General features: G+C 37.8%; 1 protein-coding gene across 1 annotated transcript; it reads left to right on the forward strand.

The window, feature by feature from the left end:
- The first annotated feature begins 19,334 nt into the window (after positions 1-19,334).
- LOC107493767 (uncharacterized) lies at positions 19,335-20,000 on the forward strand. The gene has a single exon (XM_016114814.1). It carries the CDS (start codon positions 19,335-19,337, stop codon positions 19,998-20,000), a length of 666 nt encoding a protein of 221 aa, XP_015970300.1.
- Positions 20,001-24,489: the final 4,489 nt, after the last annotated feature.

Raw genomic sequence — 24,489 nt, forward strand, 5'->3', positions numbered from 1 at the left:
CATGCCAGAATAGAATCCATTGATTCTTTTGCGTTTGTCATCACGCCCAACAATCGCGAGTTTGAAGCTCGTCACAGTCATTCAATCCCTGAATCCTACTCGGAATACCACAGACAAGGTTTAGACTTTCCGGATTCTCATGAATGCCGCCATCAATTCTAGCTTATACCACGAAGATTCTGATTAAGGAATCTAAGAGATATGCATTCAGTCTGAGGTAGAACGAAAGTGGTTGTCAGTCACGGATCATCACATTTGTCATGGTGAAGTGCAACGAATATCTTAGAGCAGGAATAAACTGAATTGAATAGAAAATAATAGTAATTGCATTAAAACTCGAGGTACAGGAGAGCTCCACACCCTTAATCTATGGTGTGTAGAAACTCTACCATTGAAAATACATAAGTGATGAAGGTCCAGGCATGGCCGAATGGCCAACCCCCAAAACGTGATCAATAGTCTCCTAAGATGAATAATGGAATAAAACCAAGACCAAAGATGTGCTCAAAAGACCGAATGGTCAAAGATGACTAATACAATAGTAAAATATCCTTTTTATACTAAACTAGCTACTAGGGTTTACAGAAGTAAGTAATTGATGCAAAAATCCACTTCCGAGGCCCACTTGGTGTGTGCTTGGGCTGAGCTTGAGCTTTACACGTGCAGAGGCTTCTTTTGGAGTTGAACACCAAGTTGTAACGTGTTTTTGGCGTTCAACTCTGGTTCGTGATGTGTTTTTGGCGTTTGACTCTAGAATGCAGCATGAAACTGGCGTTGAGCGCCAGTTTACGTCATCTAATCACGAATAAAGTATGGACTATTATATATTTCTGGAAAGCTCTGGATGTTTACTTTCCAACGCCGTTGAGATCGCACCATTTGGAATTCTGTTGCTCCAGAAAATCCATTTCGAGTGCATGGAGGTCAGAATCTAACAGCATCAGCAGTCCTTTGTCAGCCTTCTATCAGAGTTTTGCTCAGGTCCCTCAATTTCAGCCAGAAATTTTCTAAAATCACAGAAAAATACACAAACTCATAGTAAAGTCTAGATTTGTGAATTTAGCATAAAAACTAATGAAAACAACCCTAAAAGTAGCTAGATCCCACTAAAAACTGCTTAAAAACAATGCCAAAAAGCATATAAATTATCCGCTCATCAGTTTGAATTCTTGGTTTATGGATATGTCTTCCGTGCTTACTTGCATTGCAAGTTTTCAATTTTAGTTCACATCATGATTGCTTGTCATTCATCTTACATCATGAACATATTCTTCCTTGCTTCCTGCTATGTGTTTAATTGCTTATATTCTACTCTATTCTATTTTTCAGGATGTCGGATAAGAGAAAAGGCAAAGCCAACTCCAAGAAGAGGAAAATGGCCCAAGATTATACTTTCTCTCCTTATGTGGATTATTCTAAAAATCCTATTAATGATGAGGAGAGGGGGCAAATCAATCACTGCCTGCCCGAGACACAGTCAAGTTCCCTAATCTCTACTATGAACTACGATTCCCGAGCTACAACAAGAAGAACTTAAACATTGAAAAGAAGTTGGTACTCCCATCCAATTTGAGGTAGATGATTAATTACTGCATTGAGTGGATGGGTTTAGACTTTGTAGATCGGGAACTTAGCCGGGTGAACCAGTCTTGGGTGTAAGAATTCTATTGTAACTTCTTCCGCCACACCCTTGACTCGGTACTTGTTAGAGGTATTCAGGTTTCCATCACTGAGCAGGCCATTGAAGACACCCTTACTTATAGGCCCAAGGCAGGTGATACTGATGCCTTTGAGCAGGCCGAGGTGGAGCTCTACTGCATGACCTTCGATTTTGATGCTTTGAAGGCAGTGGTAGCTACCCCGAAGGCTCCCTGGGTTATGAATGCGGACAACAAGGCACCCAAGGGGATGCGCTTTACCTATCTGAGCAGAGAGGCCAAGACATGGCAGCAGATTTTCGCCCACTACCTTATGCCGACTACCCACTTCTCGGAGATCCTTGTTGCTATGTTGATCCTGATCAGCTATGTGCTAGAGGGGAAGGAGGTCTATTTCCCTTGGCTGATCAGGTGGTTCATGTGGCGGGCCCACATCAGAGGATCCTTTCCATTTTCCATCCTTGTCACACAGATAGCTCAGCGGGCCAGTGTTTAGTGGCTACCGGAGGACGTGTCACCACCCCCACCGCTCCCTGAGAAGGAGCCGGTGACCATTCCATGTGGGTCCTGGGTGACCGATAAGCCTCTTTCCCAGTGCCGATCTTGGGCTAGGGCAACAGTTGAGGGAGCTGGACCCTCTTCGTCATAAGCTCCAGCAGGAGCATCTACATCAGTAACAGAAGCACTCCCTTTACCACCACCAGCGCTTCAGCCAACTTACTTACTGGTTCAGCATCTTTTCCGATTCATGGAGTGCAGCAAGCGCCAGCTCATGTGTCACCTGGACCGGATTGACCAGATATTTGTGGCCCAAGACTTTGAGCTGCCCCCTCTTCCAGAGTCCTCCAGTTCAGATAAAGAGGCCCATGAGGAAGAGCATGAGGATTTACATGATGAGGATACCCCATGAGGAGGAGCCAGTTCACGTGGAGGCACCACCACAGACCCAGGAGACACCTCAGCCATAGCCTCGGCCAGAGCTAGAGCCGACCGGTATAACCCCCCCCTCTGAGACTAAGGATTAGCATCGGGGACGATGCTTGATCTTAAGTGTGGGGAGGTTTTCGCAGTAGATCGGTGAACACTTCGGCTATTTTCCTAGTTATGCTTTCCTAGTTATCTTATTTTGCACACTATTGTATATATTGTTTGTTTTGGATATTTTGCATACGTCTATGTTGCATACTCTCTCATTTTGGATGTAGATATTGTGGATGTTGGATTTCATACTTAGTTGGATTTTTCTTCATATAGTTATCCTCTTAGCTTGTGGTTGTGATTTGAAATTGTTTTGGAATTGTTAAGACCTAGTTAACCCTTTTTTCATATGAAACTTGTTTTGATTGAAAAAAAAAAGGGTAAACTAAGGAATTTTTGGAATTTCTCAATCACAACAATGCTTAGTCAAAATGATGAAATTTTCAAAAGAATCCATCTATAGAGCGCAACCCAATTGATTGAAAATTTTTGTAACTTGCTTGAATTCATATTTTGTGAAGCATGTATTGAGCTAAGAACACAAGCATGTGAGATTTGAGCCTATTGATGTGGTTACATTTTATAACCACCTATTTTCCATTCTTGTGTGTGATTGTTCTCTTCCTATGATTGTGATCCTTTGTTTGCTTGATTCTATATGTCAATTTATTCCTTATGTTCATGCATTTATATGATTGAGGCCATCATTTCAATTAGCTCACTTACCCAAATAGCCTACCCTTTACTCTCCATTGTTAGCCAATTTTGAGCCTACGTTTAACCAACTTATTCCCTACTTTAGCACATTACAAGATCTAAGGCAGAAAATAATGAAAGTCCCTTGTTTGGATCTTTGATTAGCCTAGGCTAGTGATAGTGTTCATTATTCAAGTTTGGTGAGGTTTGGGAACATTGGTTGAGATAAAACGAGTGTGATTTTGTTTTGTATTTCTATATTTGGGAGTTGGGTACATACTCATGTGTTAACTAAATGTAAAACCATATGTATTGATATTCTTGAGAGAAAGGAAAAAAATGAAAAAAAATAATATAGAAAAGAAAAGAAAAAGAAAAAGAAAGCAATAAAAAGGGGACAAAATGTCCCAAAGTAAAGTTCAATAAAAGTCAATGCATATGTGTTGTGAAGCAAAAAGAAAATGCATGAGTATGTAAAAAAAAAGTGAAGAATGGGTAGTTAGGCTAGCTTTTAATTGTATAAGTTATTATATAGGTTAGATGGAAAAGTCTAGGCTAAGTAAAGATTCGAATTCTAGTCCACTTATCCATATATGATCCCACCTTGACCCTAGCCCCATTACAACCTATGAGAAAGACCTCATGATGAATGAATGCATATATTGAATAATTGTTGAGTTGCATTTAGATAGAATTCATGTAGTTTAGTGGCATTAAATAAAGATCATACCCTTTGTTTCCTTTTTAATTTAGCATAAGGACATGCTAAGGTTTAAGTGTGGGGAGGTTGATAAACCCCGTTTTTAGGGTTTATCTTGTGTTGAATTTAGAGTATTTTGCTAACCTTTTCTCACATTTAGCCAATGAATTAGCATGATTTTGTGATCTCTCCCTTATTTGTGCCTAAGTGTAAAAAACATGCTTTTTAGGTCTTTAATTAGATAATTTTAGCTCCTCCTTGATTCCATAAGATGCCTTGATGTGTTTGTTAGTAGTCTCAGGTTGAAAAATGCTAGGAATGGATCAAGGGAGCAAGGAAGGAAGCATGCAAGTGGAGAACATTATGGAAAGCCAAAGAATTTGAAGGTTGTGGTAGGCTTAGAGAAGGGGGGTTGAATCTATGCCTTCCTTTTAAGTTGCTATTATGACCCTTTTAAACAAAGTTACAATTCTGATTCTGTTTGAACTCAGCAGCAGAAATTTATGAGACAATTTATTTTTGTCTCATGAAAATCAGAAAACAGAACTCAGCAAAGAAGAGAAAAATGAACACCAGCATGTATCCTGGTTTGGTTGCCTTGTGCTATGCAACCTACATCCAGTCTCCTCCACAACTATGGAAGAATTTCACTATAGTTAACAGTATTACATACACCAATTTCACTTTCAAGTTCTAACCTAACTTGACATTGGCTATGCTAACACCTAACTATTCATTTTAGTGCTAACCCAACTAAGAAAGGGGTACCAAAAGGTACAAGATACAAGACACTTAACCAACTTGAAGAAATCAGAAAATAACTCTAGGCTTTTACCTCAAGTGTTTCACTCAGCCTTTTTCAACTCATGGCTTTTACTTGAGTTTTCTCACAATGCCTTTTCTCACAGAAATTACAGAAAGATAAACATAGAAAAGTACATTACAATCAGTAAAACATGAAGGAGATTGACTTCATCAGCAGCCTCTTTGCAATGTGCATAACCAGATTCGCAAACCTCAGATACAGTTCTTCAGTATTGGCCGAATGCTTCTTTGAAAGTAAGCATTATCCAAGTAGAGGAACTTCTCAGCAGAACATTGTTCTCACTCTCTGGTTTTCTCTCCTTACCTTTGAATGAACAGAAATTTTTCTTTTATCTCCTTGCATGTTGCTGGGTTCTTCTTCCAAGGTCAACACCTTGAGCCTTGAGTTTCACCTACCCTCAGCTTCACTTTTTCACCTTAATCCCCAGAGTAGAAACTTTCCCTCTGACTTCCTCATCTTGACCGAAAGTCACAAAGCAGCAACCATGGAAATCTTCTCATGGTCAACTTGATCTTAGCCATTGAAAGACTACTTGGTCCCCAAGTATCACTTGTGACCGTAGATGTGAAGCAGAATAGGACAGAGAACAACTTTTCCTTGAATGCCATTTTCGGATAGAGCAAAGAGTTGGGAAGAAGAGAAGAAGATTTGATGCAAGAAAGATGAGATGGATTACCTTTAACCTAAGCTTGATTTGGTTTGGATTTTCTGATTAGATTTCTGTGTGTCAAGCTTAGCTTTTCTCTCTCTTGCTTCTTTGGTGTTTTGCTTGGTGAAGAAGCTCTTTCTCTTTCTTACTTTTCTGAAGATTTGATTTGACTTGATTTGAGAGGAGAGGAACGTTGCTTTGGTTGGAGCAAGATGATGGGAATTGAAAATCAATTCGGGCTTGGATCAGGTTCTTCTCAAGTTCAGCCCGTTGGTGCCTTGCCTTGCTTCTTTGAAGATTTTTTTGCTTGAGATGAATGATTTTAGGCTTGTCTTTATTTTTGCTTACCATTCAGCCCATTAGCATATTTCATTTGTTTGATGTTGGGCTGCTGCAACACTTGTTTTTAGCCTGCATCACTAATCAAAGATAATCAAAAACTAATTGGGTGATTAGCCCACTAATCAAGTGTTTGTCATCATCAATTCTATTAATTAATTTCTTGACTCAACAGAATTAAACTCGCCGATGGACGCGCGCGCGCACCAGGCGCTTACACGCACCTTGCGAAGTCACCCATGGACGCATACGCATGCTGTGCGCGTACGCATCGGTGTTGATATATGATTTTTAATAAAAATGTGGCCAGTGAATTCTCAAAGCCTATGGGGCCCAATCCAAACCAACTTTGGCGCCAAAAAATTCAAAAGGACCAAGGATTGAAGGGGAATGGATCTTGGATCATCTAGGGTTCATTTTTACACTTTAGGATTAGTTTTAGAGAGAAAAGCTCTCACTTCTCTCTAGGATTAGAATTAGAATTAGGTTTAGATCTAGATCTACTTCTTATTTTTCTCTCTTAATTTTCCTCTTTCATCCTTAATTGTTCTCTTGTAACTGTAGCATTCTACTTCTCTTGTAATTCCTTTGCATTGTTAATTGTAACTTATGAACTTTCTTTTGTAGATCTACATTTCTCCTTCAATGCAATTGGTAAGTTTTTTTGTTGTTTCATAATTGTTTTGCCTTTCTATTGTTAATCTCTTGCTTTTGTAGTTGTAGATTCCTTTAATTCTTGCAATTCATGTTGTTTCCTTTTATGCCTTCCAAGTGTTTGATGAAATGCTTGGTTGGATTCTAATGTAGATTTCATTCCTCTTGGCCTAGGTAGGATAATTAGTGATGCTTGAATTATCTAATTCCCTTGTTGATTGACAATTAGAAGTTGCTAATTGATTTGTGTACCACTAAAGCTAGTCTTTCCCTTGGGAGTTGGCTAGGACTTGTGGAATCGAGTTAATTCATCCACTTGACTTTCCTCTATGGCTATAGGTTAACTAAGTGGTGGTAATGGACAATTATGGTCACAATTGAGGAGGATAATGAGGATAGGACTTCCAATTCTCATAACCTTGCCAAGAACTTAGTTGCTAGTTATTTTCATTGCCATTTATATTTCTTGTTCCTTATTCCCAAAACATACTTTAACCAATAACAAGAACACTTCATTGTAATTCCTAGGGAGAACGACCCGAGGTTCAATACTTCGGTTTATAGATTTTAGGGGTTTGTACTTGTGACAAACAAATTTTTGTATGAAAGGATTGATGTTGGTTTAGAAACTATATTGCAACGAGGATTCATTTGTGAATTCTAAACCACACAAACTACTCAAACCAGCGTTGATCACATATGGCCTGCTATAGAAGAAATCATTCACAGTTGGAGTAGACAGTAAGAAAACATTGATCCAGAAGAACAAAGCATCTCTGAAGCTTTAACCGTCTTCTTATCATTAGATTCACCACCACTGAGTAATGTTATCTTTACTTTACTTTTATGCACGTAAACAATCAAACAACTTTTCTATCTGCTTGACTAAGATTTACAAAATAAATGCTGTTTGATCCAAACCAACAATCATTGTGGGATCGACCCTGACTCACCTCAGGTATTACTTGGATGACCCAGTGCACTTGCTGGTTCAGTTGTACGGAGTGTGGGAATTCGTTCACCACATACAAATTAGAGTTTACCCCATTATCACTTAATCACTTCACTCACCAAGGCACCATATGAAATTCCTCAACCTATTCCAATTAAAAGAAATCTTTGTGCATAGTTCTTTTCTTGCTTGGGGACAAGCAAGGTTTAAGTTTGGTGTTGTGATGCATGAGCATCATTAGTGATATTACTTATTATTGTTAGTAATTGTTAATTTAATTTACTACAAATATAGTTAATAAACAAGCAAATTTATGAAATATCTTTGCATGAATTAATGCATCAAAGATGAATGAAAATTGTGGTTAATTCATGAAATCACAAGAGTTACATAATGCAAGAAGTGGTGTTTAAGAGATGGTTTAATTAAATAACTTCATTGAATTTGGATGGGATGGAGAATCTTGATAATTAGATCATGAAATACCAAAACTTTGATGCACTTTATTTGGTCAAATGCAGGGGAAGCAAAGATGGGAGGAATAGAGCCACTGAGTACACTTGAATACAAGCTGACATAAGCAAACACCCAACACGCATGGCCACGTTCTTTTGCAAGCGCAGCGCTCTTCTGGGAAACCTCAATGCTCACTTGGGCGCTCTCTTTCATGCTCGTTGCTGAGCACCAGAATCAAGGGTCATGCATACGCGTGGGTGACGCGTACGCATGGGCGATGCGTGCACATGACAGGTAAACTAGTGCCACGCTCTTGCAGTGCTCGCCTCCATGAGCAAGCCCGACAAGGGTCACGTGTACGCGTGGGAGACGCATACGCGTGACAGGAGCACCCAACGCCACGCTCATCAGCACGCTCACCTCCAAGAACGCTAATCCCACACTCGCCCTCCACACTTGCTTCCACGCTCGTTACTAAGAGCGCTAGCATTAAGGGTCATACGTATGCATGGACGACGGGTACGCATTATGAGGAGGTGTACCACGCTCGTATGGCAATGTAACGTTTGCTTGGAGGTGTACCACGCTCACTCTCACTCTCGTTCATAAGAGCGCCAGAACCAAAGGTGACGCGTACGCATGACGAGAAGAAAATGCCCAGCGCTCAATTTTTACGCTCACTCAACAATGCCACAATGAGCGCCGAATTCATGCCCCAACTCAAGTTTGCAAGGCCCAATGCTAAGGCATACTTTGAAGCACACCTGAAGCATAGTACTAGTATAAATAGAGGGTACTTTGAATGTAAAAAAGGGGACTTGGACTGGGTATTCCCAACTAAGATCACACACTTCAATTCTCATATTTTGCTTGTACTTAGTTCTTAGTTTATTTTCTAGTTTTGTAATTTTCAATTCCACTTGTAATGAGAGCTATGATTCACTAAACCCCACTTCATTAAGGGGAGGAACTCTATTTTATTTAATGAATTAATGCTATTTTCGTCTTCTCAATTCAAGTGTTGTTATCCTAAGAAAAAGTCTTTGTGCTTCATAGATCCAATTACCATTGAGAGAGGAATTGGATTTACATGAATCCTCACAATGAACTTGAGAAAGGAGTTGTTAAATTCAGATTGAGACTCTTCTCGTAGCCTTCTTGATTGATACATTCTTGGTTGGTACGTGACATATAACCACCTTGAATTGAAATTCTGGAGGTTGTGTGGTTTGATGATTAGCAAATGCATTTCACCTCTTCTCATGAGCAATCGATTAAGAGATTGGCAATTGTTTGTGTTAAGAGAAATTGAGTGACCAAGAGATTAGGATCCAATTACTCACAATCCGCCATAGATCTACTTCACATGATTGAGAATGAGTTGAAACCCATTGATTCATGAAGAATCTAACATCTCCAATCCCTAATGATCTTACCCATTATTATTCTTCACTTTAATTCTTTTGAATTGTTGCTTTAATTTAATACCCAATATCCCAAATCTCTTTACATTCATGCAATTTACATTTCCCTGCCATTTATCTTTTCGCATTTAGTTTCTTGCATTTTAATTTTATGCTATTTACTCTTCCAGTTATTTACATTCTTGCCTTTACGTTTAGTCATTTAATTTCAGGCTCTTTACTTTCATACAATTTACTTCTCTTCTTTACTTGTTACACAAAAATCATTAAATTATTTGTGTAACTAGAATATCCACTTAACTAAAGTTGCTTAATCCATCAATCTCCGTGGGATCGACCTCACTTAAAGTGAGTTATTACTTAAATACGATCCAGTATACTTGCCAGTGGAACTATTGTTTACAATTTTTTCGTATCATGCTTCTTGCTTCGTAGCTTCGTTTTCCTTGGGCTACGCTTTTATTTCCTTTGTGCTTTCCTTGTGAAAAAGCCTTAAGGTTTAAAGTGTTTTATTTGAATTTAAAAAAGTTTTACTTTGCTTTAATGTAGTCCTACCGTAAAGTCAAAGTTAAATAATTAATAAAATGTCTTACAGGACAGCAATACAAGAACAAGGTCGATAATTTAGAAAACAAGTATAAGCTCTATAGGTACAAAATCAAATGTGGATGCATCAATACATTTATTTGTCATTTTTCTTACAATTTAAATGAAATATTTTTTATAGAACTAAGAAGAATGATAAATAAATATATTGATGCATCTACGGTTGATTTTGTGCCTCTAGAGCTTGTACTTGTTCTCCATATTATCGACCTTGTTTTTGTACTGCTGTCATGTAAGACATTTTGTTAATTATTTAACTTTGACCTCACGATGGGATTACATTGAAACTAAATGAAACCTTTTTGAATTCAAATAAAATATTTTAAACCTTAAAAATCAAAACAGAATTACGTCCAAATTTAGACGATCAATATAATATTTTATCCATTAATATATTATATTTAATTTATAAATATCCTTTATTCAACTCTTAACATTACCTCCAAGTTCCCAGTTACACGCTAACAATATTTTTTTTTCTCTATTTAGCTTTTCTATTTCTTCTTTCTCTCCATTATATATTGGAAAATATTATTTGTATTTTTAACATCAGTATAAAAATATGATTATTATTAATTATTCTAAATTTAGATTATTTTTTAATTAATAAAATAAAGAGAACAAATATTTAATTATTAAGATAATACTAGTATCAAAATGATATTCTTTTATAAAAAAATGTACACGTAACAAAATTGTTATATATTTTCTTCATCATAAATTCTCTAGCTCCATCACACTTATAGACAATTTTGTTTCTCTCGATTTCTATAATTAACTATTATGAATTCTATCGCTCGTATGAATATAGTTTTTAGATAATTCATTAATATAAATATTTTTTATTTTTTAACTATTTTTCGAAGTAAATTGTGTTCTCTTAATTTTAATATGATATTGGAATTTATTTGATTTGATGGCGACGGATAGATGCATATATTAAAACAAGTCTTATATATATTTTTTAAAAATATAATTTAATTTACAACTGGTTTATAAATAGGAAACATCTGTTATTCTTAAACTAGTTTTTAGGTGATTTCGATTCACTAAATTCTAATATAAATTGACTCTAAATTTGTATATTATACTACATAATGATTTAAAGATTTCATCATCATAATTTATAAACAAAGTATGCAAGTAGTGCTTATATATGATTATGTATAATTTGAAATTCCATATTCAATTCAATAATATCATAAAGAAAAAATTTAGGGGCAGCAATTTTTATATTTTATAGTCAGGACTTAATTATATAAAAAAAGTAAGTGATTTTTTTATTATTAGATGTAATCTTACACCATTAAAAATATTATTAATAGTCAATTAATAATTATAAAATACAAAAATTACTAATCCTAACACTCTTTAATCTTTATATCATAATATGTTGAACACGAACTTTTTTCTTTTTAAGAGAAATTAGTTACAAATAAAATAGTGATGATGAGAAGCTTTAATTAATTTCTAAGTAACGCTACTCGTAATAAGTAGAAGACAAGATGGATGAATGGGGCCAAGAATGAAATTATAGACAATTATATTACGTCATTTAAGGATGAGGCATTGACTCAAGGGAACGATGGGAGACCCACATAGCTGAAATTGTGGGCAGCAAACTATGCCACGGTCAAGGGTGGTGGAGCCCACCTGGCAGTAATTGAGTAAGAAAGGTGCACATAAAATGTGCTACTGTTTTTAACTACCAACCTCAGACTGATACTTTTAACTCCATCCATAATCTTATAGTTATTGGCATCTTGGCGTGGCTTAGTATCAATAATTGGATGGCTCAATCAAGAATAACCAAGATCCGTTATTCCCTCTAAGGGTTCCAAATGAATCAAACCAAAATGCATCTTGAAAAATACTAGTATTTGTTTCCTCAATAATCTCATCAATCAAGGATGAGGACTAGAGGTATATATATACATAGCACTAGCAACATATCCAACATAATCCTTTATTCTCATCCAAACAACATTTACTTCGAATTTCAATTTCTTAAATTGTGAAATCTATTTTATACATAGTCCTCAAACATTATAGTTCAATTATCATATTAGGATTGAAACTATAACTGATCTAAAATGTTTTTTTTTTTTAAGATCATGGACCTATAAAAATATATACTATAAAAAAATATACAATAAAAACAAAGTCCTATTTCAATTGATAAGATCGATCACATAAATTAAATGGCTCCATCAAATTCTATTATATATATTATGATAGAAATAACATTATTTTATTTATAATTTTTTTAGATTTTTTTTATTATTCGGTTTTTATTTACCTTCCATCTCATTTATCCTTCTAACCAAATATATGGTCCATATTCTTTTTACAATGAGCATAATTTGAATAATATCTATAGATAATATGCATGAACGTATCCAGATTTTTTTTTTCTTCAAATACTAATTTATGCCTAATATATAATTATATACTATTTGATTTTAATCCTTATATTTCTTAGACTATTAAATATGCTCTACTAACCTAAAGTAAAGAAGTCTATCACAAATTCATATTTAGATTCTATATATTTATATTCCACAAATAAATATGAAAAAAATTCTAATGTTATCTCCGAAACATTTTATATATATAGTGACAGGAAAGCAAGTAGGTTAGATCCATTTGAAATTTAGTAATAACTATAACAAATATAAGTAATAAGCTAAGTGAGGTATATATAGTGGACCCAATTTCAGTTACAGATCAGAAAAGTTTAAAGGGCAAATATGGAGAAGGTGATCCTCTTTTTTGGCTACATTATTATTATATAATGGAGAAGGTTTTCTACTTTACATGTTGGATACGAAAAGAATATTTATACCAGCAATGGAATTTCTTCTATTTTTAATTTTATTTAAGCTAATTTTTATTAGAATTGCATGCAAGACATACTGCTACAAACTTGATTTTATACACGCAGGAGGAAGACTGTTTTAATTTGTTATAATATTTTATCTATTATTTCTTATATAACATTGTTAATTTTGGCGTTCATAAATTCCCCAATTTTCACCTTGAGATAACAAACACATTTTTCATGAAAGGTTTTGTAGATATATAGAATCAGTAAAGACTAAAAGACTAAAGAGAATGCGTTAAAAGCAACTGTATGATTACTCTATTTTATTTTATAGATAGATTCGTATGTCGTAGAAATATTATAATCTCCTTTTCTGAGCTATTTTTCTTTATTTACGGGGCCCATGTTCAAGGAAAGAAAAAGGCTGAATACACAGTATTATCCAAGCTTTCAAAAACTTTTGGCGTAAAATACTAAAATGTAACTCCAATTACATGCCTTACCCCCAATTGATTTGCCTAACCCAATGAGCCTACAAGAGCTGGAAAGCCACACACACCAACAATATTTCAATTTTTATTGTATGGGTTTTGTTAATATGTTTTTTTAAGGTTATTTTTAGGGTAAAATTTTTAAAATTTTTCTTTTCAATAAATGTCCTATAAAAGTATTACAAATTTTTTGGATTTTTAACAAAATCTTTTATATTGAACACCTTTAACATGTGTTTAAGGATAATTATTAGCAATTTTTTTATTAATCTTCATAGAACTATGAGAAAAACAATATTTTGCGTCTACCAACACAATATTATTAGTTGGAGTAATAGTGTTTTTTTTTTCTTATATGTTTTTCCAAATTTTGTATTTTTTATTATATAAATATAAAAATTATTTTATTTCTCAAAACGTGCATAGTTATAAAATTGGATAAATTTGTGCACATCTATTTTTGGCATCTCAATACAAATTTATTAAAAGTCTCTCTAAAAGACATATTATTTTTCGCTCATCACACACGAAATGGAACTCTATTTCCTTAATGATACCTGCAAAATGAAGAAAGATAAAAAATGTGCAGAAATTTTAATTCACACTTCTAATAATAACAATTAATAAAATACCGCTATCTCCACCTCCACTAGGTCCACCTAAATTATAACCTCCACCTCTACCACCATTATCTTCACCTCCACTACCTCTACCTCCACCTCCACCTTCACCTCCACCCCATTCTCATCTCCACCACTATCATCTCCACCGTCATCTTCATCATCGTCACCGTTATCAATGCCTCTTTCTATACGTCAACCTCTACCTTGACGCCCCCTCCCTCCCTTCCTCTCGATCGTGCCACCTAGCTCGTTTACAACCTCGCACCCTCCCATCCATGGCATCCATCGAATCCTCAAGTGACATGAGGAAAATCGTCGGTTTAAAATTTTCCCAAAAATAATCTCGTCAAAGTATAAATCCAAACCGACAAATAACCCTCAAAGTTTAATTTATTTGTCACTTAAGTCAAACCCAATAAAAACTGAGAGTATTTAAATCTCGGATCATCTCTCAAAGAATTGCAAGGAAGTGAACATATTATTGGTTGTGAGGTATTTTGGGATTTTTGAAATAAGAGAAAAGAAATGTAAATAGCAATAAAATAATCTAACAACTAAAAAAGGTATTGGCAAGGAATGAGAATTGAAATTTCTATCCTCATTATCATCCTCAATTGTGATAGTAATTATCTTTTGCTCTCACTTAGTCATCCTCTAACAGTTGAAGGAAAGTCAAGTGAGCAAAATTGACTCTAGTCCACAAGTCCTAATCAAAGATTAGCTTTAGTAGAATTCTAGCCAATTAGCAATCCTCAATCACCGATGAATAACAGAATTTGACAACTCAAGAGTCTCCAATTACTCAACCCAAGCCAAGAATATAAAATTCTACTCTAAAATTCAACCAAGCATGGAAAAATTGTAAGAATAATAAAATCTAAAGCTACCAAATGTAAGATAACAATAATAACAACTCAATTAAACATCAATAAACAAAGGAACATTAAATTGCATTAATAGAAAATCCAAATCAATAAGAGTGCATCAACAACAAAATAACCAAATAAAGAAATAACAAGTAAAACTAAGATACATAAGATAAAAATAAAATATTTAAAAGAAGAACAAAAGCAAAATTGAAAATAAGTAAATGAGCAAAACAAAAAAAAGTTACCTAATCTAAGCAACAAGACAACTGATAGTTGTCAATCACGAACAATCTCCAATAACGGCGTCAAAAACTTGGTTCGTAAAATTTGAACTAGCACAACTTAACCGGCAAGTGCACCGGGTCATTCAAGTAATACCTCAGGTGAGTAAGGGTCGATCCCACGAGGATTGTCGGACTGAGCAAGCAATGGTCGTCCTGTTGAACTTAGTCAGGCAAACAGTAAAAAGAATTATATTGTTGTAAACGCATAAACAAGTGAACAAGAAAATAAAGAAAGAAATTAAAGGGTTTGGAGTAAAATAATAATGAGATATTGATTAAGGTTTCGGGGATATTTACTTTTTCCAGATTAAAATGTCTTACTAACTATTTTAACAATGAATGATTCATTCTATGGCAAGTCATAAGTGATTAAACCCTAATCTCTTAACGATTTAACCTCCTGTAATCCTCATCAAACACCACTTTCGTGGTCACTCAATTCCGATTAGAGGGTTAAGTTCAGAAAACTAGTTTAACGCTACAAAAACCGAAATTACCCAAAGCTAATAGGATTTCATGTCACATATCCTAATTAGTTCATGAAATTAGCAATTTAGGAGGAATTTGTTCATATATAGTTCAAGCGAGATAACTCTCTCAAGAATCACAAGAACTCAAGTAGAAGAGGGTCATACTCTCGTTCCACCCAATTCATAAGATGAAGAATAAAAATAATCCTTAGAATTGAATCAAAACATTAATTAAAATAGAAGAATAATAGTTCTAATCCATAGAAATAAAGAGCTCCTAACCTTAACCAGGAGGTTTAGTTGCTCATAACTTACAGAAAAAACAGGGTTATGAAAAGTGTAGAAGGAAGAAGATCCTAAACCTAAGTGATCTTTTCCTTTAAATACTAACCTAATAATAAATGCCAGACCAAAAGGATATTATTTGTAAATATAAATAACAAAAATAAAATAAATAAGTGCTAAATCCACTTGGAGGCCCAAAGAGGTGTGAAACGGGCTGCTGCTGGCGTTCAACTTCAAGAATGGGCGTGAGACGCCAGGGGAGGAGTATAACGTTGCTAGCCTGTGTTCCCCTGCTGACGGCAAATGCCAGGTGGGTGTTCAGCGTCCAGGAAGGGTGTTGCCATCATTTTCCTTTCTTGCTCCAAACTCCTCCAAACTACTCCGGATTTAACTATAAAAACACAAGAAAAACTCAAAATAGCTTCCAAAGGTTATTTTTGCACTAATAACAAGTAAAAGTAAACAAAATCTAATTAAAAATAATATAAAAATAACAGTAAAAAGGATATAAAATGCTCGGCGCATCAAACTCCCCTCTAGCTCCTCCAACACCACGAGTATTCGTCTATCACACCGCGAGACACGCCACCTAGACCACCTTTACCATGAAGATTTTTGATGCTTCACCTTGAATATCCCTTAAAACCACCAGACCGATTAACCATCAACTCTGTTACCACTTGTTAAGCGGCCGTGGGGAGCTCTCGACCACCGGGGAGATTTCGGAGAGGAATCAAGTGAGATAACATAAGATGAGAAGACAACACATCCAACTTAAAACCTTAAGGTATTAAGTTAATGGGTCTTTTATCTTATAAACTCCTCACTCTTCCTTGCTTTCTTCAATGTGGGACTAATTTTACTTCTCCTTACACTTGCAACATTAACACGTCACACACCAGGCCAACTTTCTAGAAGGCCACTTCAAAGACCCATTTGGGCATGTCACATGCCAACCAGGGGAGCACTCCCAGGAAAGAAAAATGATGGTGTTTTGCACGCCAAGTGGGGGCGTTTCACACGCCACATGGCCCAAGTCTCCACAAGCAAATTTTTGCAACATTCAAAGCCCACACTTTGAACTAATGAAGCCTTGAACCGGAAGACACAAAGCTAAAGATTCAATGCCAAAGATTTGATTTTATTTTGTTTTGAATTAAGTTTAAATTTAATAATTAGGTTTTGTTTTGTTAGTAGATAAGGTTCCTAGAAACGCTTTGAGAATCATCCACCATCCGGGGATCAGCCCCTTGGCTGTTTTCTCAATCATGAGCTACTAATCCTCTTGGTTAAGGTTGGGAGCTCTGATTATTTTTTATGAATTATTAATCTAAGTGTTCTATTTTATATGAGGTTTATGCTTTGATTTAATTCATGATTGATTTTTTGTTCTTCATCCCTAAAGATTTAGAATTGTTGGAAAATATTCTAACTTCGTCTTGGATTCCAAATATTGTTTTGAAAAAATTTAATATTTGAATTAGCTGAAAACTCTTTCACATTACTTTTTGATTATCCTAGGAATAGGTTCAAAGAGTGTACGACACTTTGTGAGTTTCAATTGTTGAGAGTAGTTTGAATATGTGACATATTATTCAACCTAAGAACTACTTTTGAATCTTACTTGAAATTGAATTAGAATTGTGCTTCACCTCTTTTTCTTAAGTAATCGACTAAGGAATTAGCTGTTAATTAAGTTAAAGAGAAATTAAATTACCAAGGAATTGGAATTTGAATATTTATGATTTGTGATGATTAATCTTTGCATACCTCATATAAATAAACACAAGAATTATTTTCCTAAGGAGTGAACATCTTTGACACCTTAGCTATCTTTATCATTTTACTTTCTCAACCAATTTTAGTTTGCTTTTGTTTAATTTTCTGTTTTCATGCTATTTTATTATTGAAACACTTATTCATGATTGTCTGACTAGAGTAGTTAATTGACCATTGTTTGCTTGATCCATTAATCTTCGTGGGATCAACTCTCAGTCATCTGAGGTATTATTTGATATGACCTGGTGCACTTGACGGTATTTTGTGGCTTGTAAAATCTGCTCACAAGTGTAGGAAACTGTCACCGTCGCAGGAGCTTCTGCCGACGCTCACCTAACAAGCTCGAAGGGAGCAGTGCGAGAGAAAGGGACCGCGATGGGCTACTAATAAACTACGATGCCTCTAATATCCACGACTTCTTAAAGACTCTGACCTCTCCCTTCTAGGCAGAGGAGAATTAAAAATCGTTCTAGGTGGTGTACACTCACGCCTGCCTGTAGCATTATGTGTTTGAGGGTTCTCACAAAGTCTTGGTTTAGTCTCTTGACTCCTCGCTCATTTGTGTTTGTTGTATATGAGACCTTTGAGCATCCTGCACCTACAGTTCCAATTGTTGTATCTTTCTAGCTATTTTTTGTATCACCCTAGTATTTACCTCCGCCTGTCCCTCCAGCAGTCTATTTCCATCATTTCCTTCCTCTGGATTACAAAGAGGTTGTTGTCCATCGTTAACGATGTTATTAACCTCTCGATTCCTCGAAACTTGATGAGCTAAACCCCTAGAGTCATGATTCTGACATAAATCGTTCTATTCATGCCCACTTGCCCAGGGATAACAACAGTGTGATGAATACTTTGTAGTCTCATCCTGTTCATACACTAGGTCGAGCTATACGATCCGGGCTGACCGAAGACAAGAGCGACCGACCTCTTAAGGTTAGATCGACACTGGCCTCTCCTTAAAAGAGTTCGGCCAAATCGCCATAAAGGCCCAAGTAGGCCTAAACGAAGGAACGAAACCCACTCTAAAGGCGGCTAGCCTAAAAGAATAAGGCGGCTTCCCTCAAAGATAAGATAAGATAACTAACTTATCTTAAAGGACACTCCGCACTACTATAAATCCACTAGAACACCCAGGTATATCTTATACTCTGATTCTACACAAAAAAACCTGCCTAAAGCATGTGCTAACTTAAGCATCGGAGTCTTTTGCAGGCACCACCACCCTCTGGTGACAAAGGATCAGCAGCATCTCCAACTCTACTAGGTCAGACATAGCAGCACCGACTAGCATAGAAGATCTCGTCCGAGATCGACCTTCAGTTTTAGGTAACCCTCGGAACATTGGCATCGTTGCCAAGGAACCTGGAAGTCATTCCATCATCATGGCAGACAACCTCGACAACGATCACAACTCTCACTTAGAAAATAGAACGCCGCTTAAAAACACGGATACCACATCCAAGGATGCACCTCAACCCAAGGGAGACAAGCAGTCTCCAAACATAGAAATTTTAGATGCCCTCCGAGAATAGCAGGATCGTCTCAAGCAGCTCGAAAAGGAGGCCGACATCAGTGGGAAGCCGAAAGAGACCTCCAGAGAGAAACAAGACGGCGCCGAGAGCTAGAGAACAAACTCCTAAAGCTCGAGGCCGATCTCAAGACCAAAACTACTCGATCCAGCCACGAGGACAACCCCCACATGGACTAAGATTCATTCACAAAATAGATTATGAAAGCTAAAGTCCCGAAGGATTTCAAAGCCCCCGACATGGCTCTGTATGACGGTATGTCTGATCCAAGCTATCATCTCAGCAATTTTAGAAGTCGGATGTATCTTATGGAGGCCTCAGATGTAATCTGTTGTAAAGCTTTCCCGACCACTTTGACCAAAATGGCAATAAAGTGGTTCGACAGCTTGCCACCAAGGTCAATAGCAAGCTTCAATGACCTCGCCAAGAAATTCCTAGCTAGATTCTCCATCCAGAAAGACAAAGCCAAACATGCCCCAAGCCTGTTAGGGATTAAGCAAGGAGATCAGGAAAGCCTCCACAACTACACAGAAAGATTCAACAAAGCATGTCTGGACATAAAAAGTCTGCCAATAGAAGCAGCCATCATGGGTCTCATCAATAGTCTGCAAGAAGGACCCTTTAGCCACTCCATATCAAAAAAGCATCCAACATCTCTGAACGATGTACAAGAACGGGAAGAAAAGTACATTAACATGGAGGAGAACTCTCGATTAGGAGAAACCTCAAAATTTGGACTCTCTTACCCACCTCGGGACAAGGACAAAGAGTCTAGAAAAAAAGAAGAACAGCTTACTAAAAAACCTAGAAAATACCACAGCTATACTCCACTCAGAGTGTCCTTTGTGGATGTATACAGAGAGATATGCAACACTGAAAAGATCCCACACCCCTCATCCGATTAAGCATAAAAGAGGAAGAAGTCGGACAGAGTATTGCGAATACCAATGAATGCTATGACCTAAAGAACATCATATAAAAGTTAGCCCGAAAAGGAAGATTAGACAAGTTCTTGGCAAACAAAACAGATGAACCAAAGAAAAAAAGAAGGGATGAAGAGATTGGACAAGCTAAACGTCCCCATCACACCCCTGAGAGGCATGTTCACATGATCAATGGAGGATTCACAAGAGAAGGGATCTCTAAGTCGTCACGCAAAAGACACCTTAAAGAGGTACCATGTTGGAGGAGGAGACAGGTCGGTCGACCTCCCCAATATCACCTTCACTCAAGAAAATGCCACGGGCATTATCCCAGGGCATCATGACCCCGTGGTCGTTACCGTAATACTTGCCAATGCCAACCTCCACCAGACAACGCTAAACTAGCTCGCCGCCGTGGTCTCCACTCCACACCTATGCATGAAGTTCCCCATTCCGGAAGGGATCGCTACCAAAAAGGGAGACAAAAAACTCGCCCGACGCTGTTACAACGAAAGTATGAACCTTAAAGGCGACCCCAGAGGAAAGACACCAATACTAAAGAACTCGTGGGAATTCGAGCTCGCGAAGAACTCCGCCCTCAGCCAGAAGGTGAAACCCAAGAAGTTTAAATTAAGGACGCTCTAGAAAAAACAAGTATAGGAGCAAATTTGAGGGAAGACTTAAAGGAACTGCTAATAAAGCTCCTAAAAGATAACTCCGACCTCTTTGCATGGAAGGCCGCCGACATTCCTGGTATTGATCCCGGACTAATGTGCCACAAGTTAGCCGTATATCCCGGATCTCGGCTAGTACAGCAAAAATGTAGGAAGCTCGGCCCAGAAAGGTTGCAAGCTGTAGAGGAGCAGGTGCAGGCCTTGTTGGAGGCAGGGTTCATAAGGGAGGTAAAGTACCCACTATGGCTAGCCAATGTGGTGTTGGTCAGAAAGTCAAATGGGAAGTGGCGGATGTGCACTGATTACACCGACCTCAACAAAGCCTACCCAAAAGATCCCTACCCATTCCTGAACATCGACACACTAGTCGACGCTTCGTCGGGCTATCAGTACCTCTCCTTCATGGACGCTTACTCGGGATACAATCAAATCCCAATGTATCAACCCGACCAAGAGAAGACATCATTCTTAACCCCGAAAGTAAACTATTGCTATATAGTTATGCCCTTCAGACTCAAGAACGCATGGGCTACCTACCAAAGACTGATGAACAAATTCTTCGCCGAGCACATCGGAAAGCTAATGGAGGTTTATGTAGATGACATGCTGGTAAAAACACGAAGTGAGGAATCGTTGTTATCCAACCTTACTAAAGTGTTCGACACCATAAGAAAGCATGGCATGCGACTTAACCCCGCAAAGTTCACCTTCGCGATAGCAGCTGGCAAATTCCTGGGCTTCATGCCCACCCAAAGAGGAATCGAAGCAAAGCCAGATAAGTGCCAGGCCATACTTCGCATGAAAAGTCCGACCTGTGTCAAAGAGGTCCAGCAGCTCAATGGAAGACTAGCGGCTCTGTCTAGGTTCCTAGTTGGATCAGCCTTAAGATCTCCCCCCTTCTATGCAATATTAAGAAAGGAAAAGAGGTTTGAGTGGATCCCAGAATGCGAACAAGCCTTCCAAGATTTCAAGAAATTTCTGGGGCTACCACATGTCCTTACACGACCCCGGGAAGGCGAAGAGCTCATACTATACCTCGCCGTAGGAAGTCCGGCAATAGCATCAGCACTAGTCAGAGAAGACAAAAGTGGGCAACAACCCATCTACTTCATCAGTCAGGCTTTACAAGGGGCTGAATTAAACTATCAAAAGATAGAAAAGTTTGCATACACCCTTATACTCACCTCCCGACAACTCCGACCATACTTTCAAGTGCACACTATCAGAGTATGGACCAACCAACCCTTAAAGGGGATCTTACAGAAAATAGACTTAGTTGTAAGAATCCTACAATGGGCAGTTGAGTTGTCCGAATTCAACATCAAATATGAAGCTTGGACAGCTATTAAATCCTAGTACCTGGCCAACTTCATCGCAGAGTTTACTGATACTCCAGGCACCCCCACAAAGTGGAACCTCTATGTAGATGGCTCCTTGAACAAAGCCGGGAGTGGTGCAGGCGTTATTTTAGAGAGCGATCAGGGAACCCAAATCGAGCTCTCCTTAAAGTTCGAGTTTCCTGCCTCAAATAATCAAGCTGAATATGAAGCACTGCTGGTTGGTTTGAGGCTGGTTAGAGAAGTTGGAGCTCAAAGACTTACCATCTTTAGCGACTCTCAATAGTCACTTCACAAATAGAAGGGAGATATCAAGCTAAGGATCCCACCATGAAAAAATACCTTGACAAAACCAAAGAACAACTCGTACAATTTAAGGGATATAAGGTCCGGCACATACCACAAGAACAGAATGTCCGAGCTGATGCACTTTCAAAACTAGCCAGCACCAAACCAGGGGGCAACAATAGAAGTCTCTCCAAGAAACACTCCTAAGTCCATTGACCTTGGAGGAAGAAAATATCCTAGCTATATCGGGACAAGATCAAGGATGGATGACTCCCATAATCAACTACCTCAAGTTGGAAACACTTACCGTAGACAAAAAGGAGGCAAAAAGGCTAGTACGAGAAGCACAGTACTACACCATAATACAAGAGGTCCTATATAAGAGAGGAATTTCTACACCCCTCCTAAAATTTGTCCCGTCCTCTGCTACAAGGGAAGTTCTCAAAGAAGTACACAGTGGCATGTGCGGCAACCACCTCGGGACACGAGCTCTCTCAAAAATGGTACTCCGAGTTGGATTCTGCTGACCGACCTTGCAAAAAGTAGCAACAGAGTTTGTCAAGACATGCCCCAATGTCAGAAGCACTCGAACTTTCACATCGCACCACCCAAAGAGCTCATCTATGTCACTTCACCCTGGCCATTCGCCAAATGGAGGCTCGACCTCCTCGGACCCTTCCCCCTGGGATCAGGGCAAGTCAATTTCCTCATTGTTAGAATGGACTATTTTACAAAATAGATTGAGGCAGAACCCTTGGCCACTGCCACTACTCAAAGAAGTCTGAAGTTCTTATACAGAAACATTGTCACGAGGTTTGTGGTCCTACATTCCATTACCACAGACAACGACACTCAATTTACCGACTCGGGCTTCAAAAATCTTGTAGCTGATTTGAAAATCAGGCACCAGTTCACCTCCGTAGAGCACCCCCAAGCCAATAGACAGGTGGAAGCTGCCAACAAAGTCATACTGGCCGGGTTAAAACGGAGACTACAAGATGCCAAGGGAGCTTGAGCCGAAGAGCTCCTGCAAGTCCTATGGGCATATCGGACAACACCACATTCAACCACTGGAGAATCACCATTCCGACTTGCTTACGGAATGGAGGCAATGATTCTCGTGGAGATAGAAGAAGGATCTCCCAGGACGACCCTCTATAATGAAGATACCAACTCCCAAGCTCAAAAGGAAGAGCTTGACCTACTTCCTGAAGTCTAAGAAAGAGTTTGGATTAGAGAGGAAGCCCTAAAGCGTCAAATGGCTCTGAGGTATAATCGGAAGGTAATCCAATGAAGATTCACCACCAATGATCTCATCTTAATCCGAAATAATATCAGAGCAGGTTGGTCAAAAGAAGGGAAGCTAGCATCTAACTAGAAAGGACCTTACCGAGTTGTAGAAGTACTTGGAAAAGGTTACTACAAGGTGTCTAGTGCACGGAATTATGATCACACTTTTCACAACTTTGGTATAACTAACCAGCAAGTGCACTGGGTCATCCAAGTAATACCTTACGTGAGTAAGGGTTGATCCACGGAGATTGCCGGCTTGAAGCAAGCTATGGTTATCTTGTAAATCTTAGTCAAGTGGATTCAAATGGTTATGAGGTTTTGATAATTAAAAGATAAATAAAACATAAAATAAATAAAGATTCTTATGTAATTCATTAGTGGAAATTTCAGATAAGCATTTGGAGATGCTTTGTTGCTTCTGAACCTCTGCTTTCTTATTGTCTTCATCCAATCATGCGTGCTCCCTTCCATGGCAAGCTGTATGTTGGTGGATCACCATTGTTAATGGCTACCATCCGTCCTTTCAGTGAAAATGGTCCAGGCTACGGTTTTTGTACGGCTAATCAATTGTCAAATTTCTCGTCTCGGATGAAAAATACCAGCACAGCTATCGCACGGCTAACCATCTGTCGATTCTCACTTGTGTCAGAATAGGATCTCTCTATCCTTTTGCACACTCTCACTGTGCCCAACATTCGTGAGTTTGAAGCTCGTCACAGTCATCCCATCCCATCCCATCACAGTCATCCCATCCCAACTTTTGGCATTATTTTTAGGTAGTTTTTAATAGGATATAGTTACTTTTAGGGATGTTTTCATTAGTTTTTATGCTAAATTCACATTTCTGGACTTTACTATGAGTTTGCATGTTTTTTTGTG

The sequence above is a fragment of the Arachis duranensis genome, chromosome 6 (assembly GCF_000817695.3).
Source record: "Arachis duranensis cultivar V14167 chromosome 6, aradu.V14167.gnm2.J7QH, whole genome shotgun sequence".
Classification (NCBI taxonomy): Eukaryota; Viridiplantae; Streptophyta; class Magnoliopsida; order Fabales; family Fabaceae; genus Arachis; species Arachis duranensis.